The 20,046-nt window shown below is 46.1% G+C and overlaps 1 protein-coding gene across 3 annotated transcripts in view; it reads right to left on the bottom strand.

The window, feature by feature from the left end:
* pdgfd (platelet derived growth factor d) overlaps positions 1-20,046 on the bottom strand; it is a gene marked incomplete at its 3' end in the record, with an annotated part of 171,500 nt that overhangs the window by 93,458 nt on the left and 57,996 nt on the right. For all 3 annotated transcript variants that reach the window (XM_084325701.1, XM_084325703.1, XM_084325702.1), the window contains exons 4-6: positions 18,282-18,459; positions 13,271-13,333; positions 12,474-12,747 (exon numbers count right to left, since the gene is read on the bottom strand). In XM_084325701.1, coding sequence (XP_084181827.1) covers positions 12,474-12,747; positions 13,271-13,333; positions 18,282-18,459 — 515 coding nt within the window. The remainder of the gene's footprint in view (positions 1-12,473; positions 12,748-13,270; positions 13,334-18,281; positions 18,460-20,046) is intronic.

Here is a 20,046-nt window from a genome sequence, read left to right as displayed (position 1 = left end):
GGAGAGATCCCGACTCCTGCCGGAGAAGGCAGATATGTTGATTTTTCTGCATAAGAACTGTTAGGATAATTTTCTAGGTTCTTTAATCTTGTTTGTTTGAACTTCTGTTAGCCTTTTGCATTTGTTGTTTATTATAAAAGGTCTATAATTCAGAGTCAGACACATTTAAAACATTGTTGCTGCTGTTGCTGAATAAATTATATTCATTTATTATATTTATTTATAAAGTTATATAAAAGAACATTGCTGCTGCTGTTGCTGAAGAAATTATATTTATTTATAATACTTATTTATAAAGTTGTATAAATAATAAAGCAATGTCGATTCTGTTCTTAATTAATTGTCTTTTTTTCGTGCAAAAAAAGGATAAAAAAGAACCGATAAGAGTATCGATAAAGTACCGAACCGTTAAGCAGTATCGATAAGAGTAGTAGTATCGATAAAATCCTAACGATACCCATCCCTAGGCCTGAGTGCCTGTCTATTTGGCCGATAGCGGTGCGACTCTGAGGCCTAATCCAGTCTTCGTGCCAAAGAATATCTGGAGCTCTTTCGCTCCAGGGATATTGTGGTTCATCCGCCTCCTCACGCTAGTTAGTTGGAGGCGGGCCTTCACCTGTCGTGTCCTGTCCGTGCACTGGGGGTTTACCTCAGGACTCGGGCTCTCAGGGCTTCCGTTCAACTGTTTGTTTGTTACGGTGGCCCTTGCATGGGTGAGGCGCTGTCCAAGCAGCACCTGTCACATTGGTTGTGCGGGGGCGTTGCCTTTTGCTGCACGTTGGCTGGACAGGTCCCCCCTCGGGCTGTTGCCCTGTTAGGGGGGGCCTCGGTGGAGGACATCTGTGCTGCGGCCTGCTGGTCCTCCCAGAGTCCCTTCGTTATGTTTTCCCGCATGGACATGACTGGGGGTTCTGTCTCCCAGGCGGTTCTGAGGTCTGGGACCTCTCCTGCATCCCGCCTTAGGTGGGCTAGCAGGGGTGTGTAGGTGTGTGCCACGGGGTGATGTGTCACACGTGGTCTCGCCTGTGCTGTGCGTTTTTCAGGGGTCTCTGGTTCCCCCTTTTTCGCACTTTGGTGGAGTTGACTGCCTCCCCCCCTTCGTTAGGACGGGCGGGTGGACGGGACTCCCCTCCTCCCCGGTAGTGGGGCTTACGAGCCCTCAGGGGGTACACTTGTCGGGTCACGCGTCCGCTCTGTCCCATATCTCATAATGGCAAAGAGCGAGACGCGATGACCAGTATGATAATATAACGAAAGGTTATCCTATAACCTAGTTATATGAATACTGGCAGAGCGTCTCGCTCTTAGCGCCCTCAGGTCCCTTGGTTGGGTTTTCAATGTTGGAAACTTTTTTCCGAGGAAGGTAGAGTGTGACCATGTCCGGCGTCTTATAGCAGGACGCAGGGCGTGGCCTGGTCACGTGCATGAGTGCAAATTGTTTGTTCATGAGCACAGTAGGTGCTAGGAGATAAGAGTTATCTCATAATGGCAAAGAGCGAGACGCTCTGCCAGTATTCATATAACTAGGTTATAGGATAACCTTTCGTTATGCTTAGAGTTAGGGTTAGCCAATCGGAGAGCGTCTTTTTCTTCTTCGCTGCAATCAAAGAGCATCTTCGCTCACAGAGGCTACGGAAAAAAATCACGCTGAGGAGCTGGGACAAGTATGTGCAAAGGTGGGGGCTGTTGAGGCGGATGGAAAGGAGGGGAGGGGGGAGCAGCAGGCGAAGTCTGGCCAGGAAACGCTGAACCCTTACACTGTGTCTTGTATATATTATATTTATCTATTTTTACCTTATTTTCTAGCACTTGCTTGTATTTAAATATGTTTTAGTTAAGTATTGTGTGATTTTGTGTGAAGGGCGGACTAGCAAAGTAAGATTTTCATTGTATAGCAAACTGTCTGTTTAACTGTGCACATGATAATAAACAATCTTGAATCTTGAAGTTGTTAACAACTTGCTTTTTAACACTGAGCATGTCACTGCATGGCATATAGCCATATCAAAGCACTACAACTTCAGGATCAGCAAGGGGAGACAAATTCAGGAGGACGAAGACGGAGGACAGAGACAAGGACCAAGACTGTAAACTTTTACCAAAATGGTAAAGTTAAAGTTAACAACCATGGTGCAAGTTAATGAAGCTGCCCTTGGCTCCTTTGGACAGGACTTCCCAACTCTGGAGAAAGTGGCAACATCTAAAAAGAATACAGGAAGCATTCTGAGCTCTCTCATCACCACAGGCACCCCGACAATAGACAACCAGGTCCAGGCCATAATAACCAGCACCACACCACACCCTGACCTCCAGGAACAGTGTAAGCACCAGCTGGAGTCTGTTACACAAAGAGCTGAGGGAACAGATATCCAGCCTGCAGAAGGACAACAGGGCCCTCACCGCAGAACTCACCACAGAACTCACCACAGAACACAGGAAAACAAAGGACATCATGAGGCAGGAAATAACGCAGGTAAAAAACAAGATGATAAGGGAACTATCAGCAATCATGGTGAAGCTACAGCACAGAAAACAGACTGTCGAGATGTCTACCAGTACAGAACAGCCACAACCCCTCACCCCCCAACCCTCCCACCACTGAGCCCCCACCACCCAGTGAGGATGCAGCAGAGAGAGGATCTCAAGCACCCCATGCCCCCTCCTCCCCCAGAATCTCACACCAGCCCACCACCCTGAAAAGGGACATTGGTTCCAACACTTGATGGGGATAAACACCCCATTGAGACCCAGCATGCAGAGTTCTGTAAGATTCTCCTAAATGTCCAGAGGAAATCTACAAACAATGCATGCAGGGCAGAATTAGGCTGATACCCACTAATACTAAAAATACAAAAAAGATCAATTCACTTTTGGACACACCTAAAACAAAGTGTTTTCTCATATCATTATGGGCAGGGTGACTGCTCAACAACTAAAACAAACCTTAACAAAGTACAGACTGAGTGAGCACAGCCTTGATATTGAAAAGGGGAGACACAGGACAACCTGGATTCCCGCAGAGCAAAGGCTGTGCTGTAATTGCATCCGCAGTGAGCCTGAAACAGAGCTACACTTCCTCACCAAATGTGAAAAATATAATGATCTTAGAAAAACACATTTCTTTTTTATTAATAACAAAAGGTTTTCTTAACCTATCAGATAAAGAACAACTACCAGTCCGACTAGGGGAGGACTTAACAAGCTGTGAGCTAGCAGCAGTCTATGTTGCTGTCTGCTATAAAGAGCTGTGAGCTAGCAGCAGTCTATGTTGCTGCCTGCTATAAAGAGTTGTGAGCTAGCAGCAGTCTATGTTGCTGCCTGCTATAAAGAGCTGTGGGCTAGTAGCAGTCTATGTTATTGCCTGCCATAAACAGAGGGACAGTGAGTGACAGTAACTGACACATGTCAATGCTGTTATATTTGATGATAGTTATTTTATTTGTATTTAACAAAAAGAAAAAGAAAGAAATACGCTTGGACCAGCACTCACAGATTTTGGTATATTTAATGGCAGCCTAACAATCAATGTGTCTACTGTTCTACTACTTACTATTTGTTTTCTAATGAATGTTTAGCTTTTCAATGTGTAATTACTTGCTTTGACAACATGTAAATGTTACATCATGCCAATAAAGCCATTTGAATTGATTGATTGAGAGAGAGAGATAGACAGAGAAAGAGAGAGATAGACAGAGAAAGAGAGAGAGATACAGAGAGAGAGATAGAAAGATAGAGAGTGTTGTGAAGGATCAGATTAAACTGAATATATATATTTATTTATGGATATATATTTAATAGTATTTGTATATCGTTGATATCCCCTGTATATTCCTTGTACAATATACACTGAATATCCCTTTAGTCTACTAACAGCCCATAATAGTTTCATTCTACCATTGGACGAGAACCTGGCGCCAGCAGCCAAGCCCCTTGGTTCAAGTTCAATCGTGCCGACGAACATGTCGTTACAAGCCCGGTTCCGCGTAGGAATACGTCTGGCGAAATACGAATGGTACTATTTGTTCACAGCGCATATATATATGGCGCAAGTAAAGTAGAACTTTCTTTTAGTCCATTAGTCCTTTACCCTCCAACCTAGTAACAGACGTGAAGCCTCACCCACGACGCACGTGTGGTGTAGTAAGGCCTACTTGGCCTCAGAATAGGCATTGAGACATCGTGTGGATTAATAGTTGAATTGTCATAGTTTGGCACTATACCGTCGAGTGGGACGTATTTCTATTAAGTTAATAATAGTCTATTATGTATGGTGCATCGTTCGGTTAGAGTTATAAAGTGAGCAGTACCCCCATCGTTCCTGACGTTATCTGGAGTCTTAACCAGGCTGGGCAGACCACGTGTGGTGCTTGCATCCGAGGAGCTCCGGGCCAGGACGAGTGGACCTGTACATTGGATTACTTTACCCGGACGACGGCGAGCCTTCCACGGCTTGGATTATCTACGTGCTTTGGGTGCTTTGATTATGCCATGGATAACAGCCAACACTGCTGAGTGTTGGAACTACCCCCCGAGAGGAGTCCAGGTGAGACGGCGCTCTACCCGAGTGAGGTCGCCTCACGTCTCTTCGTTGTGGACCGGCAGCTACCGTCCACCAGAGGGCCCAGCTGTATTCATCTGCGGACCGAGGTTCTGTGGGCACCGTGTTCAGCACTCTGAATTCTCCCAAGAAATCGTCGGCCAGATGGGATACCGCCAGCGGCTCTCCTAACCCCCCCCCCCTACTGTCTTACAACCAGCGGGACCCCCCCTTTAGTGTATCCAGCTATAATCATTTAAGTACCATTGCTATAGTTCCCTAAAGAACCAGGTTGTATACTTGCTCCCTGCGTAACCAGAGATTGGACATTCAATGTTGATTTACCTACGAATACTCATTTGCCTTACAAGTGCATTTCAAATCATAAATGTCATTAAGTGAACGTTGTATATACCCTTTGCTATATAAAATATTCGATTTATACATTTGTGTGGACTTCGTTTCATCAGGTGGGAAAGTGTTCATCATATCTATATCATGTACTGGATGGCCAGAAGTTAAAGTACAAGTGGTAGTGGTTTAATGATACCATACTTATCAATACAGTCAGGGAATTGTACCCCTCAGTTACAATTGGTCCTTCGAGCCGGAGGGTAACTAGTGTAATATTAATATAGTGTTATTAATATTGAAATGGCCTATGATGAACACTCCACGAAACGGTCCTCCTAACGTAGAACGCCCGCAGCGCAGACGACAGCCACCTCAGTACTTAGAGGATTACGCTGTCAGTCAACTACCTAGCCTTCTACAAACGGTAAACGCGGTAAAAGTAGAAAGTAAAATTATGTCTGACCTTAACGACCAGGTTTCCCCGACCACAGAGGCCCTAGTGGGTTCTAATGTAACTGACCAAGCTCACGGTGGGGACCAGGAGGGAGCTGACATGCCTTTACCCCCCGCCAATACCGAAGAAGTAGTCCCCGACCAGCCCCGGGAGGAAGACAATCCTACAGAGAGAGAACTCTGCACGGAAGAAGAGGAGGAGAGCGCCGAGGAAATAGAGCGCCAGGACTCCCCAACGAGTACAGCCAGGAGCGGCTCACCCAGGAGCGGCTCACCTCAACAACCGTCTTCCCCCAGCGAAGCGGAGAGGATGCTATCACAGGCGTTCCTCGTCAGCCTGACAGCCTCTACCGAACGCGATCGACTTCAGGGTGAACGCGATCGACTTCAGGGTGAACGCGATCGACTCCAAGCACAGATGCTTATCGAGCGTGAACAACTCCAAGCGCAGCAACGGAGCGAAGAAGAGCGCATACGCCTGGAGATGAGACGCCTTCAGACGGAAATGAATATGGCAAGAGACCGGGCCGACGCCCAGCGCGCCGCTGCCGGTGCCCAAAGAGAAGCAGATCTCATCCAGCGCGAAACCGAGCGCGACAGACTACAAGCCGAGCGCAACAAGTTACGGGCGCGGCTAATGAAGCGGCTGATCCCCAGGGCAACACCCTCTCCCTCCGCCAGGGGTTCAAGGAACTCGTCGAGACAACAGTCAAGGGCAGCGTCTCCTAACCGAGCAAGCGACCCTGAACTTGACCAACAGACCAAGCCTATACCCCCCGCAGACCCCCTTCCCCGACCGGTCCAAGCGAGACCCAGCTACAAGGAAGGAGCGGCATACACTGCGGAGAAGCTAAATAAACGACTACAGGATCTAGAGGACCTGATAGAAGAAGAAGAGGGAGAGGAGGAGAACCAAGCCCGACGACAGCACAGTACTCCACCGGACCAGGAGGTCCAGTACAGCCCAGGCTATACCCCCGCGGCGCTGCGCTACAGACCCCCGACTCTATTCACGGGTGAGCAAGGCGCACGACCAGCCCCGAGGAATAGCACCTGGACCAGCGGGCCATGGTACCCTGCCGGTACCAGCCCACAGAGAGGCGCAAGAGGAGACTCGCCTAGGAGGCCTCTCCCCCAACGCTCGCCGATGTATCAGCCATCCACGGCGTCATACATTGCCACACCGCCCACCAGACGGAGTGTGGACAGAACACTCGCCAGACAATATGACCCGTTGGGATGTATCCTACCTTACACCACCAGGGCAAAGATGATTGTACGAGCACTATGGGACAAGGACCAGGGCTGGGACGACCCAATACCCGCACACCTTGCCTCCACATGGAGAGAGTGGGAGACGGAACTCCGCTCACTCCCAGGCGTCAATATGCGCCGCAGCTACTTCCCACCCACAGTGAGGCCAGAGACATGCAAAATGGATCTACACGTCTTCAGTGACGCCTCCGAAGTAGCCTATGGATCGGTGGCCTACTTGCGTGCCCAAGAGAAGGGAGGAGAGATACACACTGCTTTCATCCTGGCTCGCTCAAGAATAGCCCCACGAAAGCAACAATCTATCCCGCGTCTAGAGCTCTGCGCAGCCCTAGCAGGAGCGCATCTAGCCACGTTAATCCAACGTGAACTCACCATTCCGGTGCACAGAACAATCTTGTGGTCAGATTCCACGACAGTACTCACATGGATCAAGTCTGATTCATGCAGATACAAGGTCTTCGTGGGAGTCAGAGTCACCGAGATTCAAGAGTTAACAGAAGCAGCGAGCTGGCGGTATGTGGACACCAAACACAACCCAGCTGACGTCATCACCCGGGGAATGTCCCTGGATGACCTCACCCGTCGCAACATCTACAGTGACGGACCAGAATTCCTCAAGCTCCCGGAAGAAGAGTGGCCTACGCCCACCCCACGGGAAGCAAGTAAAGAGGAGGCTGAGAACAAGAAACCTATGTTCTGTGGGCTGAGCACAGTCGCCTCCACAGACCCCAACATAGATGATTGCATTACCCTACAGAGTGCGCAGCTAAAGACATTCCTGTGGCACCACCCAGAGATTCAGTCCACTGCCGACATTTCAGCAGCTGACTACGAAGAAGCAGAACTTCTTCTACTACAACGAGCCCAGAGAGACTCGTTCCCCGATGAGCTAGACTGTCTACAGGGAGGAAAGCCCGTCCCATCAGACAGCAGACTGCTCCACCTGGCACCCGAGAGCGACGCCCATAATCTCATCAGAGTGGGTGGTCGTCTGCGGAGAGCCCCCGATCTACCGGATGACGTTAAGTACCCGATAGTCTTGAACAGCCGACACAAGGTCACAGAGCTGATCATAAAGAAATACGACGAGGATGTACACCACGCAGGAGCAGAGAGAGTCTTCGCGGAGATCAGACGTCGCTATTGGATACTTCAAGGAAGAGAAGCGGTGCGACGCTTCCAGCGAACCTGTCTAGACTGCCGAAAGTGCCGCGCGCAGCCCAGCATACCCCGGATGGCTGACCTACCTCCCTGTCGCCTCCGACTCGGCGATAAGCCATTCCACTCCACAGGCATGGACTGTTTTGGCCCGTTGTATATAAAGAGAGGAAGAGGAACCGAGAAGCGGTGGGGTATTGTATTCAAATGCATGACCACCAGAGCGATACATATCGAACTCCTTCCGACTATGAGCACAGACTCATTCCTTATGGCCTTCCGAAGATTCACATCACGGAAAGGAAAACCGTCTACATTGTTGTCTGATCACGGGACAAACTTCAAAGGCGGAGAAAGAGAGCTGAGAGAGAGCTTCCAAGCTATGGGCCCAGAACTTAAGACCCACCTCGCTCCATCCCAGATTGACTTCCAGTTTAATCCCCCGAACGCACCCCACTTCGGTGGAACCTGGGAACGAGAAGTACGTTCTATAAAGACAGCCCTGTACGCCGTGCTTGGGGCCCAGACTGTGGCGGAAGAAGTCCTAATGACAGTCCTCACGGAGATCGAGGGAGTATTGAACTCCAAGCCCCTCGGCTACGTCTCCAGTGATGTAGCAGATGTCGACCCAGTCACCCCCAACACACTCTTGATGGGGCGGCTAGACCCCGCGCTACCCCAGACAATGTACAGGCCTGAAGAAGCGAACGGCCGAAGAATGTGGAGGTACAATCAAGTACTAGCTGACAAGTTTTGGAACAGCTTCCTACTCCACTACCTACCGTCTCTACAGACCCGCCAGAAGTGGGTAAAAGAGAGAGACAATTTGACAGAAGGAACAGTCGTCATGATTATCGACCAGTCACTACCCAGAGCTATGTGGCCGGCTGGCCGCGTAAGCAAAGTGATCACCGGTGCCGATGGCAAGGTCCGAGCAGCTGAAGTGCTCGTCCAAGGGCGAACTTACACACGACCCGTGGCGAGGCTAATAGAACTGCCCAGACTCCCAGACACTATCGATGACGACCATGACCCCATGACTTTGTGAGTTGACTGACCCTTACAGCGGACCTTGAGTGGTAGACAGTGCGGTTAATCTGTCTCTGCTTAGCTAATTAGGTGGGACTAATTAGGGGGCGGCTGTTGTGAAGGATCAGATTAAACTGAATATATATATTTATTTATGGATATATATTTAATAGTATTTGTATATCGTTGATATCCCCTGTATATTCCTTGTACAATATACACTGAATATCCCTTTAGTCTACTAACAGCCCATAATAGTTTCATTCTACCATTGGACGAGAACCTGGCGCCAGCAGCCAAGCCCCTTGGTTCAAGTTCAATCGTGCCGACGAACATGTCGTTACAAGCCCGGTTCCGCGTAGGAATACGTCTGGCGAAATACGAATGGTACTATTTGTTCACAGCGCATATATATATGGCGCAAGTAAAGTAGAACTTTCTTTTAGTCCATTAGTCCTTTACCCTCCAACCTAGTAACAGACGTGAAGCCTCACCCACGACGCACGTGTGGTGTAGTAAGGCCTACTTGGCCTCAGAATAGGCATTGAGACATCGTGTGGATTAATAGTTGAATTGTCATAGTTTGGCACTATACCGTCGAGTGGGACGTATTTCTATTAAGTTAATAATAGTCTATTATGTATGGTGCATCGTTCGGTTAGAGTTATAAAGTGAGCAGTACCCCCATCGTTCCTGACGTTATCTGGAGTCTTAACCAGGCTGGGCAGACCACGTGTGGTGCTTGCATCCGAGGAGCTCCGGGCCAGGACGAGTGGACCTGTACATTGGATTACTTTACCCGGACGACGGCGAGCCTTCCACGGCTTGGATTATCTACATGCTTTGGGTGCTTTGATTATGCCATGGATAACAGCCAACACTGCTGAGTGTTGGAACTACCCCCCGAGAGGAGTCCAGGTGAGACGGCGCTCTACCCGAGTGAGGTCGCCTCACGTCTCTTCGTTGTGGACCGGCAGCTACCGTCCACCAGAGGGCCCAGCTGTATTCATCTGCGGACCAAGGTTCTGTGGGCACCGTGTTCAGCACTCTGAATTCTCCCAAGAAATCGTCGGCCAGATGGGATACCGCCAGCGGCTCTCCTAACCCCCCCCCCTACTGTCTTACAACCAGCGGGACCCCCCCTTTAGTGTATCCAGCTATAATCATTTAAGTACCATTGCTATAGTTCCCTAAAGAACCAGGTTGTATACTTGCTCCCTGCGTAACCAGAGATTGGACATTCAATGTAGATTTACCTACGAATACTCATTTGCCTTACAATTGCATTTCAAATCATAAATGTCATTAAGTGAACGTTGTATATACCCTTTGCTATATAAAATATTCGATTTATACATTTGTGTGGACTTCGTTTCATCAGGTGGGAAAGTGTTCATCATATCTATATCATGTACTGGATGGCCAGAAGTTAAAGTACAAGTGGTAGTGGTTTAATGATACCATACTTATCAATACAGTCAGGGAATTGTACCCCTCAGTTACAGAGAGAGTGTGAAATATATTTGAATGTAACAAGTTCCTAACGTTTTTATTCATTTATCCGAACTTTATTCATTGTTTTAAATTATTATTTTCTTTTAAGTTATTTTGTGCATCACTCTGTTTTGAATTTGATGCAAATTTGCAATGCATGAGGGTCATCCTTTTGTGTTAAATGGCTGCATAAAGGAAGCATTTGTTGACTCTCATGTTGATAAGAGTATTAAAACTTGGAACTTGAAAATAGATAAAAGAAATTAAAAAGAAATGCGATTCATTTCCGATTAATCGCGAGTTAACTATGGACAATCATGCGATTAATCAGATTAAATATTTTAACCGATTGACAGCACTAATATATATAAAGAGAGAGTGGAAGATAGTGATAGAGAGAGAGATATGAGATAAGATATTCCTTTATTGACCCATTGGGGAAATTCAGGCATCATAGCAGAATGGGGGGGGGGGGGGGTACAGGTATGGGCATGGCCACGACTCATATAGATAGATAGAGAGATACAGAGAGATAGAGAGAGAGGGGGGGTGTCTGCCATCAGTATGCCATCACACTCCATGAATAAGGGCTTTGTGTGTGTGTGTGTGTGTGTGTGTGCATGTGAGAGAGTCAAAGAGAGAGAGGGTAGAATATAACCATAGCCCTGTCTCTAAACCAAACATAGATTAGAAAGAGAGTGAATGAGTGTGTGTGTGAGAGAGAGAGAGAGAGAGAGAGAGAGAGAGAGAGAGAGAGAGAGAGAGAGAGAGAGAGAGAGAGAGAGAGAGAGAGAGAGAGAGAAAGAGAGAGACAGAGACAGAGACAGAGACAGAGACAGAGACAGAGAGAGAGAGAGAGAGAGAGAGAGAGAGAGAGAGAGAGAGAGAGAGAGAGAGAGAGAGATTGTTGATATTCATAGTGTATTGTTTATGCACTGATAATTATATTATGACCTATGTGAATACTTGATTCTGATTGGCTGGGGGGTATTGATTAATTATATGGATGGTTGGCTTTTAAAACTGAAATCTGACCACTAGAGGGCAGGGAAACGTAAACAAGAAAACAATAATGGAATTTCGGGAGTCAGGCTTACAACAATGACACTGCACTCATTACCATTCATCATCTTAATCACCACTCCTCATCCTCAACATTTCAGAGTTTAAGCTAATAACAACACTGTAACCCTATTAATTTAGTTTGACAGCTATTGAGAATACATGAGTGGCCACCAGTGATGTCATCAGAGACAATGAATTAGGGGTGTAACGGTACACAAAAACCACGGTACGATACGTACCTCGGTTTTGAAGTCAAGGTTCGGTACAGGTTTTTGGTACAGTGGTTCGGTATGTTCCACTCAGGGGTGATGTAGTGTGCAGTAACGAATTGTACTTGTAGGGCTGTCAACGAATATTCTATATTTAAATTAATAATCAGCTTGTAAAAAAATCAAAAAATAATAATAATTATATTAGATTGTAAAAAAAACAGCCCCTGGTGGGCAGTCGTTAGTGGTTAACATACCGTTGTATGAATGAATGAATGAATGAATGAATGAATGACTGAAAACTTTATTTAACAGATTGCAGAATGGGTACAATACAGTACGGCTCAATACACACAATTGTTAAGGGGATGCAGACCAGAGAAAGACGTTTGTCTTGTTTACATCAGGGTCCCCCATTTTCAATTCATTGTATTCGTTCGGTACACTACACAGCCGTTCGGTACGGTACGGTACACACTGAAACGGTACGGATACCTGTGGCCACATTCAAACTAATTTACTCTCAATAGCTGTCAAACTAAATTAATGTGTGCCAAACTGTTTAGTTTTTAGATGTGTGTGAGATTATGTGCAAAATAAATCAGCAGTGTTTTATAAATAAATCAGCAAGTGCCCCTTTAAGCAACTCATAATTGCATCTGTTGATGTCATGTTGTCATGCTTTTGACCATAGGTTCTATAAAACCATACAGCTCATCTCCTGAGCCTATATAATACATTTGATTGATAGGGCATAGATGTGGCTGTGACAAGCTCATTTAGACTATGTAGTCTCACATAGCCATACCTCTCTCCACAGTATGATAGCGTTGTGCCAATGTTGGAGAGAGGTCTGGCTGAACCTCGGGGGGGGGGGGGGGGGGGGGGGGGGGTCGTACCTTTGTTCTGCCTGCTGGCCAGGTTGTAGGTTCTGCTCCTATAGACGATGTGTGTCTGAGTGTAGATGGAGTCCAGGTCTTGTCTCCAGGTGTCAGGGTTCAGGTTTTTGAGGAGCTGTTCCACTGTGTCAAAGGCTGCGATGGTCTGGTCCAAATCCTCTGCCGTAAACGGAACCACTGTCACCACAGCCGGGTTCTGACCTTTAAGGACATCATCGAACAGCAAACCCCTGCTGCTATCCTGGAGCGCCGGTACCAGACCCTTAACACTCTCCTCAACAAATGAAAAATATCAACACCATATGAAGAGTTTGACTCAAATAAAAATCTAGCTGTGGCCAGTATGCAGGGCTTATTGCTGGTCAAGTGGCACCTCTAACCCAAACCCCTGTTAGCCTGAGAGGATGACCTCTAACCCCAACCCCTATTGGCCTGGGAGGAGGCCTGCTGCCTATATGACCTCTAACCCCAACCACTGTTAGCCTGGGATGAAGATCTCTAACCCCAACCCCAGTTAGCCTGGGAGGGTTAGGGTTAAGGTTAGTATACAGTTGACCTTGTATTGACCAGCACTTTGTAGACCAAGTTAAAGAGATTCTATTCCACTAACTGGTGGTCCGAGAGAGACAGACTTCTACTAGCTGGTGTGTGTTTGTGATGTGTGTGTGTGATGTGTGTGTGTGTGTGTGTGTGTGTGTGTGTGTGTGTGTGTGTGTGTGTGTGTGTGTGTGTGTGTGTGCGCGTGTGCATGCGTGTGTGTGTGCGCGTGTGCATGCGTGTGTGTGAGTGTCACTCACTGATACAGGCAGGGTCACGGCCTCCCAGTTGGTGTTGCTAGAAGAGGAGGGAGCAGAGTCGTACTGTGAATGAAGAGAGAGAGAGGATGAGGAAGAGGAGGGAGCAGAGTCATAGCCCCCTTTAATCCATTGTATAGAACATTTGTGTTACAGTACATTAATCCACAATATCTTTATCTAGAAAAGTAATGTTACATTAATCCACAATATCTTTATCTAGAAAAGTAATGTTACATTAATCCATAATGGTCCTCATTCTCGAACATGTTCGTAAGTACCTTTGTAAATATATTGGTAAAAACTTCATACTAACAAAAATCCTCTGAAACGGTATCTGTACAGTAAGTGGCCAAAATCTTCGCAGCTGGGTTTCCATGAATGAAAAACATACTGCGTTCTTAACCCCTTAAGCTTACCCCACATTTTGCATAAAACACAGAAATGTGAGAACGTTACTCTATTTCCTTAGCACTAATTGTCAAAAGAAAAATAGCCCCATAGCCTGAAGTCTTATGTAGTACAGGTCCAAAGTTTATAAAAATCCCACGGAAAATGTATGTTTTATAAAGGTTTTTGTAATGTGTGTACCAGTAAAAACTCTGCATGATTATCCAAAATGGCCATCCGCTCCTATTCATTCAGAGGCTCTCGTCAAAATAATGGGCTTCTTCGTCTTCTTGTGTCACCTTCCCCCACTGTCAGTGCCCGTCTGGGATCGCTTTCGGAGCAAACGCTCCTTGGCTACAATGGTGGTCATTTTCGCCATCAGCGGTGACTGGTCATTTCATGACCACTCACAACCGGACATGGTCACTCGTCAGAGCGGCTAGTAAAATGACGCTTGCCGGATGTTTCATCTTGTAACTCGAGAATGGAATCACGCAATAGGTAGAGTGTGGTGACGATCGAAAGGCGGCAAATCAACTTTCCAACAATGTATTGGTTGATTGGCGAAAACGCAGCCCATAGCTGAACGACGAGAGTGCGTGACAGCCCGCCATCGGGCCGTCCGATGCTTAACTGCAAAGCACGTTCTCATACAACTGAATTTGCATACAGACACGCCCCGCCAGCTCCTTATAAGGCGAAGGAGGCGTGTGCAAAATGGCAAGGGCCGCGTGCAAAACAGCGAGAGGGTCGGCATTGCATCTGCACCATGCTGACCCATTCAACAGGTAGCGCGCGGAAGCGATTTGCGACTGATCTCAAAATTAGATTACATTAAAATGTATTGTCATTATACAGCACAAGTACAATACACCATCCAACCAGAGTGCAAGTGTAACAGTAAAGTGCAATGGTAACATACAATGCACAGGTGATGAAACCCAGACATCTCATTTAGTAATGTCAATACTGAACGCTTGTCAAGAGCCAATTGCGCAGTCGTTCAGTATTGACATGACTAAATGAGATGTCATGCTAATATGTCATGTTCTACAGTAGGACTTACTATTATAATACCTAATAAAACAAGTCATTATAATAATGTGTGTGTGCTCATGCGCGGAGGCTGCCTCACTAAGCTGTTTCTCCACGCATTTATTTAGTTCTAGCAATAGGAATAAATCAAACCAACAAGTTATACAAGGTAGGAAATGTATTCAGCTTGTAGACTATATAGAACAGGTTATACGAGGTAGGACATGTGGTGAAATGTGTATATAAGTGGCCCCTGAGCCGAGGGATCGCTCTCTTACTTCCGGGTCTCTTAGCTAGTAGCCTGGATGAGGGCCATTCAGCCATATCTCTGACTATTTTGTTAAATAAATCGTATTAACCGGATCCATTCGACTGAGTAAGTTATTACATGTTTCCCACAGAAATGTATTCAGCTTGTAGACTATAATAGAACAACAACAGGTTATGAGGTAGGAAATGTATTCAGCTTGTAGACTATAATAGAACAACAACAGGTTATTATGAGGTAGGAAATGTATTCAGCTTGTAGACCAGGTGTCATGGAGAGGGACTCTGTCGGCCACTCGCCCCCTGCGGACGGGTGTCCCCCAGGGCTCGGTCCTAAAACCCCTTCTCTTCTCCCTCTACACTAGATCACTGGGTAACATTATCACGTCTTATGGCTTCTCATATCATTGTTATGCCGATGATACTCAACTCTTCCTCTCCTTCCCTCCCTCAGATATCCACGTCTCTGAGCGGATCTCGGCCTGTCTGTCCGACATCTCCACCTGGATGACGACCAACCACCTCAAACTGAAACTAAGCAAAACAGAATTGCTCCACCTGCCGGCCAAATCCTCCCCCCTGACCGACCTCTCCATGACAGTCGAGAATGCAGCTGTGACCGTGTCCCCGACCACCAAGAACCTTGGTGTTGTCCTCGACGACCAGTTGAACTTCTCTGCTCACATCGCAGCGACAACCAGAACCTGCAGATTCCTCCTGAGCAACGTCAGAAGGATCCGCCCCTTCCTGACAAAAGAAGCCACCCAACTCCTCGTCCAATCAACAGTCATCTCCCGCCTCGACGACTGCAACGCACTGCTAGCTGGCCTCCCGGCCACTGCCACCAAGCCTCTTCAACTCATTCAAAACGCAGCGGCCCGCCTGATCTCAAACCTACCGAAGTCGGCCCATGTCACCCCACTTCTTAGGGACCTGCACTCAGGGCCGCCTGGGAGAAATGCGAGGCCCTGTGCGAGATTTAAACGTGAGGCCCCCCCCCCCTCCTAAAAGGTAAAAAAAAAAAAAAAAAAAAAAAACATATATAATATATATATATATATATATATATATATATATATATATATATATATTTTTTTTTTTCATACAGTCAACATATTCTTAAATAATAGCGCTGCCCGAGGCTGGGCATGATACAGTCAACATATAGCAAGAGAGAGAGCGAGAGAGCGAGAGAGAGCTCCCGTTCTACAGTCAATATACAGTGTTATCGCTGCACAGACCCGGCAGGCCGGCAATGCCCCTGACCCTCCACCAGAGCAAGGCCAGAGCGAGAGAGAGAAAGAGAGAGAGAGAGAGAGACACATTGGAAAGAAACAACCCAAAACCAGAGCAAATTGAAATGCTATTTGGCCCTAAACAGAGAGTATACAGTGGCAGAATACCTGAGCACTGTGACTGATCCAAAACTAAGAAGATCCTTGACTAGGTACAGACTCAGCGAGCACAGCCTAGCCATCGAGAAAGGCCGCCATAGGCAGACCTGGCTCCCAAGCGAAGACAGACTATGCACCCACTGCACACAAGATGAGGTGGAAACCGAGCTCCACTTCTTAACAACCTGCCCACTATACCAAGACATCAGAGACATATACTTCCCACAAATTGCAAACACCCAAAGAGACTTTGAAAACATGGACAATAACTCAAAACTCCCATACCTACTGGGAGAAATACAAGAATGTGAAATAAAGCCCATTTGAATTGAAGAGAGAGAGATAGATAGAGCATGTCTGTGTGTTAGAAAGAGAGAGAGAGAGAGAGAGAGAGAGAGAGAGAGCATGTGTGTTTGTGTGTTAGAGAGAGAGAGCATGTCTGTGTGTCAGTGTGTGTGTGTTAGAGAGAGGGCATGTATGTGTGTGTGTTTAGAGAGAGAGAGAGAAATACAGAAAGAGAGAGAGAGAGAGAGAGAGAAAGACAAAGAGAGAAAGAGAGAGAGAGAGAGAGAGCTCAACGGCGGGAATAGAATAGGTTGCATGAACTCACCATAACGCAGTATCAATGGTAAAGTTGGAAGGAGACTTTCCGTGGAGATGAAAAGTACCAGTCCCTTGGGAGTCCTAGTTTATCTGCCACACGTTAGCACTTGATAACTTAGCAATTAACTAAAGGCAGGGACGCGTAACTAGCGTTAGCTAATGCTAGCTAATGCTAGCTAGTATTAGCTAACGCTAGTTACGTGTCCCTGCCCTTAGCAAATTGCAAATAACTTAGCAATTAACTAAAGGCAGGGACGCGTAACTAGCGTTAGCTAATGCTAGCTAATGCTAGCTAGCATTAGCTAACGCTAGTTACGTGTCCCTGCCCTTAGCAAATTGCTACTAGTACTAGCCGACATAGCTATAGCCTGACTGAAGGTTCTTCTAACATGCAACAACTTTCATCTTCAGTCCATCTGCCAAACATCCTCTTCGTCTTGGCAAAGTTGGCATAACCATCATACTTGGTATTGATAACAAGCTTATGGCCCACGGTGTAATTTCTTCTGATCCATGCTGCTTTTGAAAAGACATCCACTTGCTCCTCTGAATAGCGCTGAATAGATCCCTGTACCTCGTGGGTCCGGGAAGAGCCCGGAAACACTATTCTAAAATCTGTAGAGCAGCAGAGCCGCAGAAACCGGAACACTGCAGTCTGCAGAGCCGCAGAGGCAGGAACAAGTCAGACACATTCTACAAACGTGTCTAATGTGAAATATATAAGCATATAAGCAAAACTAGATTTTAGGTCTGTGATGAAAAAGGGCCTCGCGGGAAGGGGGGCCTCGCAAAAAAAAAAAAAAAATACATTTTTTTTTTTTTTGCGAGGCCCCCCCTTCCCGCGAGGCCCTGTGCGACCACACTGCTCGCACACCCCCTGAGGCGGCCCTGCCTGCACTGGCTCCCATTGCTAGGGTTAGATATATATATCTAACCCTAACTAACCTTACTGTCATGCACTTGTCCTAATAAACTAACCTACACTGTAACACGCAACACTTTGATGAATATTGTTACTCAGCTGATAGAGTTGTACCCTTCCTGATGACCTGTCGTACAGAACTTGTAAGTCGCTTTGGATAAAAGCGTCAGCTAAATGACTAAATGTAAATGTAAATGTAAATATGAGCTTTGCATCAGCCAATCACATCCTGCTGGTGAGGCCAGCCTACAGGCCATTCATCTCAGCTCGCCATGATCAAACCATGTGATTCATGCTGCAAGTGTGTGTGTGTGTGTGTGTGTGTGTGTGTGTGTGTGTGTGTGTGTGTGTGTGTGTGTGTGTGTGTGTGTGTGTGTGTGTGTGTTTGTTTCTCTGTCCCTACCATCAGTGAGTAGAGGACTTTAAATCCTGGCTTGGCCACAAAGTAGTCGTCTGACTTGAATGTGACTCGGAGTGTATTGTTTTTGGAGGTCAGACGAGGCGGAGCTTTCCCTCCACACCAACGACCCCAGATTATAGTGCTGCTCTCTGATTGGTCCTCTACCTCCACAAAGTCATACCTGGTCATGGGGGGGAAGAGAAAATGATAGATAGAGATAGAGGGAGTGATAAAGGAAGAGATAGAGGGAGAGATATATAGAGGGAGAGAGGGGGGGATATATAGAGGCAGAGATAGATAGAGGGAGAGAGGGGGGGGATATATAGAGATGGAAATAGACAGAGGGAGAAATAGATAGAGGGAGAGATAGACACAGGGAGAGAGAGACAGAGGGATATATAGAGATAGATAGAGGGAGAGATAGATAGAGGGACAATATTTTGACCATTGGGATAATCAAACCAAATTAATTAATGATTTTATTCTTTTACAAAGCAATGTACAGTAGTAGGAAATATAATTGTACCCTTTTTACATTACATTATTAACAAAAAAACCAACATAAAATAATAATTCAGTTGCAAAAACAAAAGGTTACAACAGTTTCATAGTTTTATATACAAAACGTATACATTATTTTTTATTTGAGTAATTTCCTTTGTTTTGTTTATGGTTATATTATTCTCTTTTATAAAGTAATTAGGATCATCTGCTTTTCAAATACCCTTTTTGATTATGCTATTTAGTACTTTCCATGTTCCTTGGGTGTTACTCCTGTACTGTTCCAATAATTTGTGGTAATTGGTTGTGGTTGCTTCATCTTATAATACTTATTAATTCATTTTTATATATATTTTTTAATATTTTATATATATATTATATTTATATAAAACCCTCAGCTCGGAACTCGGCAGAATCTGCACCTGGCTCACTGATAACAAACTATCATTACACCTGGGTAAAACAGAGTCCATTCTCTTCGGTTCAAAAAACAAACTCAGCAAGACCGACGGCTTCTCAGTTACAGTGGGTGACAATATTGTCACAAGGAAAGATGAAATTACATACCTGGGTTCCATCCTAGAGGCAAATCTTTCCTGTGAAAGTCAACCAACGAACTAGATTCTTGTACCGGATCTCCTCTCTGGTAAACAAGAATACCCTGAAGATTCTGGCAGGAGCACTCATTCAAAATTACAAACATCACAAAACAAACTGGTCAGACTACTGCTTGACCTGACTCCTAGAACCCACCTCACCCCTGCCCACTTTGACAACCTAGGATGGCTTAGAGTAGACGACAGAGTACAGCAACTTGCAATGGGCCTGGTCTACAAGATACACTACACCACAAAGGTACCCATGTACATGTCAAAATACTTCCCAAAGGTCAGTGAATACCATGGCCACAACACCAGAGGGAGCTCCACAAATCATGTTAAACCCAGTTTCGGCTCAAACAAGGGACTAAACACGTTTAGCATTATGCCACATCAATGTGGAACAGCCTACCCACAGCTGTAAAGGAATGTGAATCACTACTGGTAGCAGCAGTCTTTCAGTAGCATAGACTTCATTCCAGGGCCCTCATTTATCAATAATGCATAGAAATATTTTCGTTCCTACACTCGGAATTTTGAATGTCTCTACGCACAGAAAAATCGGGATTTATCAAACGTGCATGCACAGGTCGTACCGACTCGTACACACACTCCGTGTTGATAAATACCAATTGTTCTTACCGTCTATGCTCGTGCATGATTCTAAG

Source organism: Notolepis coatsorum (assembly GCF_963971535.1).
Source record: "Notolepis coatsorum genome assembly, chromosome: 1".
Lineage (NCBI taxonomy): Eukaryota > Metazoa > Chordata > Actinopteri > Aulopiformes > Paralepididae > Notolepis > Notolepis coatsorum.
This window is presented reverse-complemented; position numbering and strand designations above follow the sequence as displayed.